The sequence below is a fragment of the Panthera pardus genome, unplaced genomic scaffold (genome assembly GCF_024362965.1).
Source record: "Panthera pardus isolate Hobbes unplaced genomic scaffold, ASM2436296v1 HiC_scaffold_3, whole genome shotgun sequence".
Classification (NCBI taxonomy): Eukaryota; Metazoa; Chordata; class Mammalia; order Carnivora; family Felidae; genus Panthera; species Panthera pardus.
In genome coordinates, this window is record NW_026526876.1 from 26,210,041 (window position 1) to 26,220,812 (window position 10,772).

Below are 10,772 nucleotides of genomic sequence, written 5' to 3' on the forward strand. Positions count from 1 at the left end.
CAGTCGGTTAAGCCTCCAACTTCGGCTCAGGTCACGATCTCACAGTTCGTGAGTTCAAGCCCCCTGTTGTCAGTGCAGAGCCCCCTCCGGATCCTTTGCCCCCCCCCCCAATCTCTCTCTGCCCCTCCCCCACTTGCATATTCCCTCTCTCTCTCTCTCTCAAAAATAAATAAGACTTTTTTTTAAAAAAGAAAGAAGATAACAGTAATAGCCTTCAGGAGGGGAACTAGGTAGCCAAGTGCCTGTGTTTTACATCTCATTGGAACTTTTGCTTTATTACCTCAAAACCAATTCCTTAAAAGAAAAGTCGGCAACCGGAATAAAGCAATACCTATCCAAGGGGGGGTGGCCACCAGCCCCTCCTCCGCCCTCCTGTCCCTCGTCCAGCTGTGGGTCTAACGTCTGCCTCCCTCCCTCCCACCCCTCTCCTGCTTCTCTTTCAGGCCTCAGTAACATCATAGGCATCATCGTCTACATTTCCAGCAACGCAGGTGACCCAAGCGACAAACGTGATGAAGACAAAAAAAACCATTACAACTACGGTTGGTCTTTTTACTTTGGAGCCCTGTCCTTCATCGTGGCCGAGACCGTGGGTGTCCTGGCCGTAAACATTTACATTGAGAAAAATAAAGAGTTGAGATTTAAGACCAAACGGGAGTTCCTCAAGGCCCCCTCCTCGTCTCCCTACGCCAGGATGCCGAGCTATCGGTACCGGCGACGACGCTCACGGTCCAGCTCGAGGTCCACCGAGGCCTCTCCGTCCAGGGCGGCGTCTCCGGTGGGCCTGAAGATCACTGGGGCCATCCCCATGGGCGAGCTGTCCATGTACACGCTGTCCAGGGAGCCCCTCAAGGTGACCACCGCCGCCAGCTACGGCCCCGACCAGGAGCCCGGCTTCCTGCAGCTGCACGACCTGTTCCAGCAGGACCTACAGGAAGGCTTGCGCGTCAGCGTGCTGAACCGGCGGACGACCCCCGTGTGAGCCACCCCCCTCTCTGCACCGGCCTCTCCCCAGAACAGCTGTTTGGATCCCACAGGAGGGCATCTGACCCTTAAGGCTGGACCGACCATGGACTGAAGCCAAAACCCAACCCTCCCTCGTCTCCAGAAAGTGTCACGGGCTGGCTGGGAGCGAAGCGCTGGGAGACGGGAGTTGGAAGCCGAAGGCTGACTTTGTCCCCCAGAGGGGCGTTTGACGGCCCAGGATTCTGAGATCTCCTGAGGCTGCAAGGCCTTGACCAACCTGGGAAAACAAAATCGAGCCATTGTCTCCTCTTGGAAACAATTCTTGCTGGAAGAACGGGCTTTCAGAGCCCTCCCTCTCTGCCTGGGTGAGGGGCCACCGGGAGGGATTCACTGGGTACACGGGGACCTTTGGACACTGGTCAGGTGCCGTTTGACCTGAGGTTCTGGGTCTGTGAGCGGGAAACAAGGAAGCCGAAACTTGCCCCCTTCCTGTTTCTTGCTCTCTCTCTCTCTCTCTCTTTCTCTCTGGCAGTGGCCGGTTGTTGAAATAACAGTGATCCTGAGGAGAAAGCCCCTGTGGCCAACTGGTGCTTTGGCCTTTGTGCTATCCTGGGGCCGGCTTCCCTCGACCTGAGGAGACCAAGGCCTGTGGAAGAATCCGCAGTGGAGGAGGCCATTCGCTGGCCTGGGTGTGAGGTAAACCCAGAGTCTGTGGCTTGGCATTCTGGTCTGCTTCTAGAAGTTTCTGCCATACACAGAAAGGGCAGGGCGCTCTGACTGTACTTGAGAGTCTGGAAGATTCCACGGGTCTGAAGGAAGGTGCCCATATGGCCTCTTGCCGTGCCCCTCCCCACGGACCCTCCTCAGAGCAGCTCTGTCCCTTCTTGGGGAGCGGAAGGGGCAGACCCCCACCACCACCGGCGTTTGGCAACAGGAGCCTGAACTTCTGTTCGAGAAAGGGAGACCCGAGGGTGAACAGCGGCCAACACATCAGAACAAACATCCGTTTCCTAAGTGGTTATTGATCGTGACTGGTTGCAAATGAAGGCCAGGGGAGCAAGTGACACCCGGTTCTTCGTCCAGACAACGGCAGCAGCAGCCCCCCCCCCCCGCCACACCCACTCTTGTCATTTATTCTGCCACCACCCGAAGGGCTCAGCCGAGGGAGTTCGGGCAGTTTGGACGAAAAGGCCGCGCTGTGTTTGCCTCCCTCCTCGCGGGAGGGACATCTCGGCGCTCTGGAACCGAGGCGGCGGTTCCGCGCTGGACGTTTCCTTCCGGCCACAACCATCTCTTCCCATCCGGAGGCAAGCGGAGAACGCAGACGCGAGTGTGGGTTCAGAAGACAAACTTTCTGGAACAGGGAGCTCACCCTCTTTTATATAAAACACGCGCTTTCTAAAGACAAATCCTTTCTTACTTTTTGAGACTTGGTCGTCCGATCTCGAGCGGTCGCCTGTGGTCCCGGTAGCTGTCATCCTGAGAAGTGACCAGCGAATTCTTACCTCAGCCACCTGCTCGCCGACCCCCTGGGCAGACTCAGCCCCCAGGAGTTGAGATCTGGGTCACGGTCATCGCCATCCTCCTTCACCCCCGGAGAGGAAATCTCCCCGGGGACCCCTCGCCTGACTGCCCCGGAGCGCTGGCCAGCCGAGGCGCGGTGTGCTGGGGACCCTCCGCGCTTGCCCGAAACCCCTTCCTCCCGTTGAGGTTGGCTTTGTGTGGTGGTTTGTCCAAGCATGTGCAGCCGTGAATGCTGGAGTGTCAGGGCTCGTGGCCTGCCCTGCTGGGGGCCAACCCCGTCCCGTCCTGCCCCCAACCCGACCGCCCTTGGTGCCCCACCCCCCCATCTGTGACCCCATCTTCCCGGGCTCGAAGGAAAGGGGGCAACATCTGGGAACCCATCACCCCGCCAGGTCCCCAGACTCTTCTGTCACTTCCCAAAGCAAGGCAGCCGTGCTGTTTCTTCCACATAAGTCACCTCCTCCCCTGCTGCCCCGGAAGTTTCTGTCATTTCATGCAGAGAGCTGTGTTCCCATGAATCCTACCTCTCGCCCAGTCCCAGGCAGAGAATGTGGGGCCCACTCTAGGGACCAAGAAAGAGTAGAAAGAACCAACAAAGAAGGACAGAAGAGCAGGGAGCAGAACCACCTCAGAGCCCCTGGTCTTCACAGCCTTTCTCCCCACCACGCCCGGGCTCCCGGACCCTCTGCCCGGGGCCACCCTTCTGCGCACCGCCCCTCAGCCAGGGGCGCCTGGGGAAGTGGGCAGAGCTGGCTCCCTGCCACCTGTCAGGCTGAGACCTTGCGTCCCCAGAGGGGGACGCAGGGGCCTGTGCCCACCTCCTCCCATCCCACCACCCTCTCCAACCAGCCCCTGTGTGTTTCGCCCGTTAAGCACCTGTGAATCCTGTTACCTACTACTGGTTTTGGGTTGTTAGTTCTGTCTTTTTTTTAATTAAATAAAAACCTTTTTGAAATGTTCTCTTCTTGATGTGGGGGGAAGGGGTCGAGCTCCCTTTGAGTCTTTGTGGGCACTGAGGGCAAACCGTGTCCCTCCTGGGGGACACTGTGGACCCTCCAGGAGAAGAAGGAGGGCGGCTGGGCCCTGTGCCGGCCAAGGTGGGTTTCTCCGGCTTTCATCTAGGTCACCAGCCACCTCCCTGGCAACACCAGCTGGTTTCAGACTGCTGAGTGGTATCATCAAGGTGCCTTTTAACAGATGGGCTGGGAGATGGACGGGCCACCCCTGCGTGTGGTGTGGGCATCTGGGCAGCTGAGCAAGCCAGACCCGTCTTCAGAACCTGCCGGGCGGGGGCCAGCCAGCCAGAACCACAGCCTCGGAGGCCCTAAGTTGCCTGCCAGGGTTTCTAAGGAGTCCAGCCTCCTTTCCCCCTCCAACTTCGGAAATGATTAAAAAACAAAGGAGGCCAAGTAACAAAATGGTAAAGCTGGCTCCAACCAGAGGCCAAATGGGACCAAGCCATCTAATCTCAGGCCCAGCCACCTGAGTCAGAGAGAGGGACCGCCCCCTGCCACCAGGAGTCAGACAGAGGGACCGGGTGGCCCCTCGGAGCAGGGCAATACTGACACGCTGCGACAGGCCCCCGCGGGTCACAGGGGACGCCCGCTGTAACCCAGCAGGTTCACCCCTGCGGGTGGGCACGGGCTGGATGTCAACTCTATGCTCTTGGGAGGCATGACAAGGGGAGGACTGCTGTCCTCCTCCACTTCTACCCGAGCTACCGTCCAGGGGACATGTGCATTCAATTCCACATCCCCCTTTCTTTCGGGACCCAGACCTCGAGTTTTCCTCCTGAGAGTCAGGGGCTCTGCTGCTCCTCCTGGAGCCTGGAGGCACCAAACTCTGAACATCCAGAAGGTCTTTCCTGGTCCCGGCAAAGGGAGGCCGAGTGAGGCACGTCCCCGCTCTGGTGGCTGCAGGAACCATTCCCCGCACGTCTGAACTTTCTCCCCTGGCTTTTTAACCCTCTTTCCTACCACCCGAGAAGGGTCTGTGGGGAAAGTGATGTCCCAGATGCGCTGAGCCACCAGGTCCCAGGGCCCGGCGAGCTCAGCTCCACAGCCCCACCCGCTGACCCCCTGCTCCAGCCCGAGCCGTTGCCACCCAGCACCAGCCCCGCGTGCCAGAGGGACTCTGCCTCCTGTTTGTTCCCAGCCCTCAGGAAACTCTGGCTCAGCACAAGCTTTGCAGCCGTTCTGGGGGGGATCCCGTGGCAGTCTGAATTTAGGGGCAGGGTACGGCCTCCAATGTGGGGTTCACGTGGTCCCGAATTTCTGTCAAATAAAAAACTCGGTCTCCCTAGTTTGCAGAGTTAGATCCACAAGAACTGACACAGAACCGGATGTTCTCATTCCCTAACCAAAATGCCCCCCCCACCCCGGGCCCCGCTCCGGCCCGGGAGCCCCCATCCTGACCTTCACTTACGCTACTCAGAGTAGGCGAACGGCATGACCAGCAACGCCCAGTCCTAGAGTGGCTTAATGCAACGGAAGTTTACTTCTCACTCATGTAAAGTCCAATCGACTGGGTGCGGGGTGGGGGGGGCGGGGGGGGCGGGGGGGCGGGGGGTCCTGTGCTCCACAGCCTCATTCAGAGATACAGGCCCGAGCCGTGGGAGCTCATTCATCTTCAATATCGGCTGCCAAGGTTGCCCTGGCGTTGACATCCAGGGGGCCGAGGGGGAAGACAGAGGGCAGGCAATTGATCATGAGAGTAGGGGAGTCTTGTGGGGAGTTTTAAGTGACTTTCTCTCCTGCTCATATGCCGTTGGCCAGAATCCAATAACACGGTCACATCTCTAAGAGCCGGGGAAGATACGAAATGTGGCCTGGCCCAGGAGGAAAGGAAAACAGTTTAGGGAACAGCTGGCCAGTCTCAGTTCCCTGGTCTATGTCTTTCAGCACCGTCCTCTTTTCCCTCCCCCATCACCCACCAATGTTCTCTGGAGTGCCTACGTGAAGCCAGGACTCTGTCTGGGACTGCATCTACCTGTGTGGCCTGAGCCCTCCTTCAGCTCCGGCGGGATGCCTGGCCTCTTCTCTGCCCTGGATGCGCCATCCGCAAAACACGTCTACGCTCCCTTCTCTGTGGCCTTGGAAGAATGGGCTTGCGCTTGTGCCTTGACCCCGACAAGAACCAGAATCCCCGGACATCGTGACCAGCAGGAGTGGTAGGTGCCGTAAGAATCATCCCATTTGACGGACTCATCCTCGAAGAGGGATAAGCCAAAAGAGGGAGGAAGGGATTAAGGAAGAATAAAAAGAAGGAAGGAAATATTTTTTGAGGATGTTCACAGCAATCATGAAAGGGAGATGCCACTACCCCAGGGGCGATTTTGTTCTCCAAGGGCCACTTGCCAAGGTCTAGAGACATTTTTGGTTGTCACACTCGGAAGGGGGTTGCTCTTGGCATCTAGCGGGTGGAGGCTAGGGATGCTGCCGAACATACTCCACCCGCCAAGAACGATCTGGCCCCAAATGTCACCAATGCCGAGGCTGAAAAACCGTGCATTGGCCTGATTTTACGGTGAGGGAGACGAAGGCACAGTGAGGTCACTGGTGAGGGGTCACACCCGGGCTTCTGATACTTGTACCTAGGCTGTGGACACGTTAGGAACACCCAATTGTTTATTTCCAGGATTGCCTGTCCCTGCAACTCTTTCTGATTTTTGCCTTTTTCCTCTTGGCTTTTGAGCCAACAGTTTTGGAAACAGAAATTTTGGAACAGAAATTTGGAAACAGAAATTCCTCACTGCAAGAGGAAACGGGCAAATGGCCACCTGGCCTGGGTGGGGGCAGGGGTGCCTGGGTTTGGGGGCAAAAGGCTGACTGAGTTCAACCAAACGGGTAACCGGAGATCAAGCCCAGAAACCTGGCCCGGCTTGAGGCCGGGACTCCATACCTGGGGCGTCCTCCTCTGCCCACGCCCCTGTCGGCAGCTGCAGGGACACGGCCCGGAGCCAGAAACACCGATTCATGAGCCAGCAGCACTGGGCAAGCCCCCCAACCTCTCGGAGCCCCCGTTCCCTCCTCAGTCAGATGAGGAGGTAGCACTTCCCCAACCCCCAGGGCTGTTGGGAGAATGAATGAAACTTGAACTTGAAGGAAAGGTTCGTAAATACCTGAGCTCAGCAACGAGCATGAAGAGTGAACTTTCGGGAGTGTTCGCTGACCAGCAACACGTAAGGAGTTTCCAGATGGATGGTTCTAGAACAGCCTTGGGAGGTGGCACGCTGAGGGTGTGGTTTGGGAGAAACCTGTCATCCCGCGGATCCAACACGGGGCAGTGCTCCCCAGGGAGGGCTCCTGCCCCAGCTGCTTCTCTGGCTGAAGCCCATTCGTTTCCACCCTCTGGTCTCCAGGACACCGGGTGGCAGTGGTCACGGCTGCCCCTGTGGCTCCTGCCTTCTTAGCAGGTCCTGCAGTCCCACGAACCTTATTCAGGCTGGAAAGGCTGCAAGAGCCGTCCTGACCACTTTCAGGTGCCCTGGGAGCTGGGCTGCACGGGAAGGTCTGGGTCTCTAGCGTGGGGCTGGCACAGAGGAGAGGCCTGGGGGGCGGGGAAGGGAGGGAGCTCCCTGCAGGGAGCTCAGAGGCAGCACGTGACTTCAGCTCCCTGCACTGGTTCCTAATATAGCACCCGTGGCCGCCCAGCCCTAGACCTGAGGGGTGGGGCGAGGGACGGAGGGTAGGAGAGGCGCTCAGGGAGCTCAGAATCCGAAAGGGGAGATGATGCAGGTACACCCGACCCAGGTATTTTTAAACTTGCAGCCCCCAACAAAATTGCCAGTGCAACCTCAACCTCGGGAAAAGACGTCTGTGATGACAGAGGGTTACAGGTGCTTTTTTTTTTTTTCCCCCTTGTGCTCACGACTGCAGGAAAGGGTCCCTGGAAGGACCTATTTCCTGACCTTTGTCCCCTGATAAGTTTTCTGAGACACACTAACCCCCGAGGGGGTCTCCAAAATCCACGAATTAAATTGCAAATGGCCAGGTCCTTTTTAAAACAAATACTACTACATTTTCCTCATTCTAAGAGTATTCCATTTTGCCTTTTTTTAAAAAAAAAAAATCTAAAAATACAGAGAAATGAAAGAAGAAAACACGATCAGCCAAAAGTCCTACCGCCCAAGACATAAACCCAGGTATAACATTTCAGGGTACCCCAGTGTAGGTTAATCCCCTGCCTCTGGTCACCACTTTTCATCATGGCAATCTTCCCATGTCTTTACGTATTTCTCAAAGGCACAATCTGTAATGGCTGCATAAAACAGAGATGTGGCCATTTATCTAACCAATGTCCCCTGGCTGCACAGAGCCTGTTTGCTCCCTAGATCTTCAATGGTGTCTGAATGGGGCCAAAGGGCTGGGAATCTCAGGATGCGTTTGGTTAAGATCCAGTGACTTCTCACCGTGAACTTCTGGCTCAGCTCTATCCCAGAGGCCGATGAAAAGAGAAGTTCCTTGTCCACCCTGAAACGCACTCAGGATCTTGTCTACACGCACACCTGGGTGTCTGGGCTGGGGCGATAACAGCTCCCCTCCCCAGGAGCTAGTAAGCAGCTCCGTGCCAAGTTCCTCTTGAAAGGCTGGGGCTGCTTCATCCCACCAGGCTTCACGTCTAGCCGCCCTCCGCCAAGCTAAATGGAATCCCTTCCACTTTCTGAGCGTATCAGCTAGGAGGGCTGTGTAACAAATTACACCAGAACTTAGTGGCATTAAACAACTGTTAGACACGATCGTGGATCCTTATCTCTGCTTGACAGAGACAGGATCGGGATGGCTTATCTCGGCTCCACAGCGTCTGTCCGGGGCCTTGGCTGGAAGACCCGAGGGGTGGGGGATGGAATCATCTGGAGGCTAATCTGCTCATGTCTGGCAGTTGATGTGGGCTACTGGCAAAGACTGTAGCTGCAGTTTGCAGCCTGAATGTCTACACACGGCTTCTCTGGGTGGCCTGAGGTTCCTCACAGCATGGTGGCTAGGTCCAAGGGCCAGTGTCCCCAGAGCAAGAGGGAAAGGTAGAAGCCTCAGAAGTCACATGGCATTACTTCAGCTGCACTTTGAGGGTGAAGACAGTCGAAAACCTGCTTGGGTTCAAGGAGAGAGGAAAGAGATTGCACTTGTTGATGGGGAGTGACAAGGTTCTAGAAGTATATGGGGACACAGAAATGCTTCTGTGGCCACTTTTGGAAGATGCAATCTCCCCTCCCCCACTTCCAGCCCCTCCCCACCCCACCCAGTCTCTCCAATACCTTGTGGGGCTCTCAGCTTCTTCTCCACCCAACCAATCCCCTCTTCCGTCCTCTGTATCCACTGTGCCTTCTGGAACTCCCCGAATCTCCACCTCCTGGGACACGTGAAACCATCCTCTCTCCTAAGGACACACCTTTCCCTGGTCCTCCTGGTGAAAGCTGTCCCTTCTTCCACTGGGGCTCCCTGCCCAGGTTCCCAACAAAACATTCCTGGCTGTTCAGCCCCATGACCCGTCCTGAGAGGTGTGGGGCTGCAGAGAAAAGGGATCCAAGACACCTCAGGGTCCAGAGGAGGGTTGGGGCAGGTACACTGGATACTTTCAGCTTCCAACAAAACTGCCAGTACAACCTCAGGAACAGAAGTCTGTGATCAGAGAAGATTATGAACGCATGTCCTTGGACTTGTCATAGCAAGGCGGGGGGCGGGGGGAGGCGGTGCTGACACCTGCAAACCATTATTCCTCCAGTCTCCTGGGGAGGAGCCTTCTCTGAGGGCCAGGGGTCAACCACCCCAACTCCCTGGCCTCACAGCTCTCCTGCCTTCTTGCCTCCGTTGACCTCTGTCTCCAACCTGGATATTGGCATCACCCTGGTCTGCCCCCCACTGTCATCTTCAGGGACAGCGTCCTCCTCTCTGACCACAGCTGCCAGTGCTCCAGCCCCTTCGCTGCCTTACCACCACTCCACCTGTTCTCAAACCTCATCAAGTCCCCCAGGGCCTTGACCTCTCCAAATTCTCCCAATACATCGACCTTCCCGGTTGTAGGACCCTCGAGAGTCATCATTTAAGCTCATCCTTGCCAATGTCTCCATTGCCTTGGTCCCTCTGCTTTCTAGCTTTTCCCTCCTGGGAGAACCCAACCCTCCTAATCTCACCTTCCATCTTCTCCTGAACCCGAGCTGCAGGATGATGCCAGAGAAAACCAAATTGTAAATCAACGGATATGTAGGCGGATAGTGGCCTCCAAGGATGCCCAAGTCCTAATCCCTGGAGCCTGTGAGTATGTCACTTTACGTGGCAAAAGGGACTTTGCAGCTGTAATTAAAGTAAGGATCTTGAGATGGGGAGCTTTTCCTGCATTATCTGGGTGGGCCCAGAGTCATCACAAGTGTCCATAAAAAGGAAAGAGGGAGGTAGGAGAGTCAGAGAAGGAGACATGATGACAGAAGCAGAGGTCAGAATGGAGCAATCGTAGGCCTTGGAGGCAGCAGAGTTCTGGGTCCCCTGGGCTCGCAGGATGGAATTGGGAGCAGCAAGCCTGATGCAACAAAGGGTCTGAGTTGAATGGCACAGGGAGGCAGATGAAGTGGGTGTAAAGAGGTTGGACCCACTGGGTGGCACCGTGCTTTTTTTTATAGTATCTTAAGATGAAGCGCCCAAGGCCATTTCGCAGCCTAATTAAGGCTGAGCTCGGGGTGCCTGGGTGGCGCAGTCGGTTAAGCGTCCGACTTCAGCCAGGTCACGATCTCGCGGTCCGTGAGTTCGAGCCCCGCGTCGGGCTCTGGGCTGATGGCTCGGAGCCTGGAGCCTGTTTCCGAGTCTGTGTCTCCCTCTCTCTCTGCCCCTCCCCCGTTCATGCTCTGTCTCTTTCTGTCCCAAAAATAAATAAAAAATGTTGAAAAAAAAAAAAATTTAAAAAAAAAAAAAAAAAAAAAAGGCTGAGCTCAAAATTAGATCAGCATGTTGCCAAAGAGGACTTATTCGGCCCCTCCCAGGCGTGCCCTGGCCCCAGCTCCGAATGAGGTCCACCTCTGGGGGATGTTTCCCTTCCCCTAGTCATGTCTGGCCCTTCTTGGGAAAACAGCAGTCACTTGGGACAAATGAAAACTGGTTCATCTGGACGAGTAAAAATATAGACAAAACTCCCAATTAGCTGAGTGCAGCATATCTAAGGAGTGTGGAAAATGTTGGCTTCAGGATGCTGCTTCCCTTTGAACTTGACTGCAGAGGTAGTGATGATGCCCTCCTGGGGTGTCCCTCAGCAGCTTGAGGTAAATTAGCCATTGCTCTCAGCTGTCCTGGGTCTGC

General features: G+C 56.1%; 1 protein-coding gene across 2 annotated transcripts in view; it reads left to right on the forward strand.

Annotated features, from left to right (window-relative positions):
* The window catches only part of CACNG4 (calcium voltage-gated channel auxiliary subunit gamma 4), a 57,185-nt gene extending 53,736 nt beyond the window's left edge, over positions 1-3,449 (forward strand). For both annotated transcript variants that reach the window (XM_019466459.2, XM_019466460.2), the window contains exon 4: positions 444-3,449. In XM_019466459.2, coding sequence (XP_019322004.2) covers positions 444-982 — 539 coding nt within the window. In that variant the 3' untranslated portion in view covers positions 983-3,449. The remainder of the gene's footprint in view (positions 1-443) is intronic.
* Positions 3,450-10,772: the final 7,323 nt, after the last annotated feature.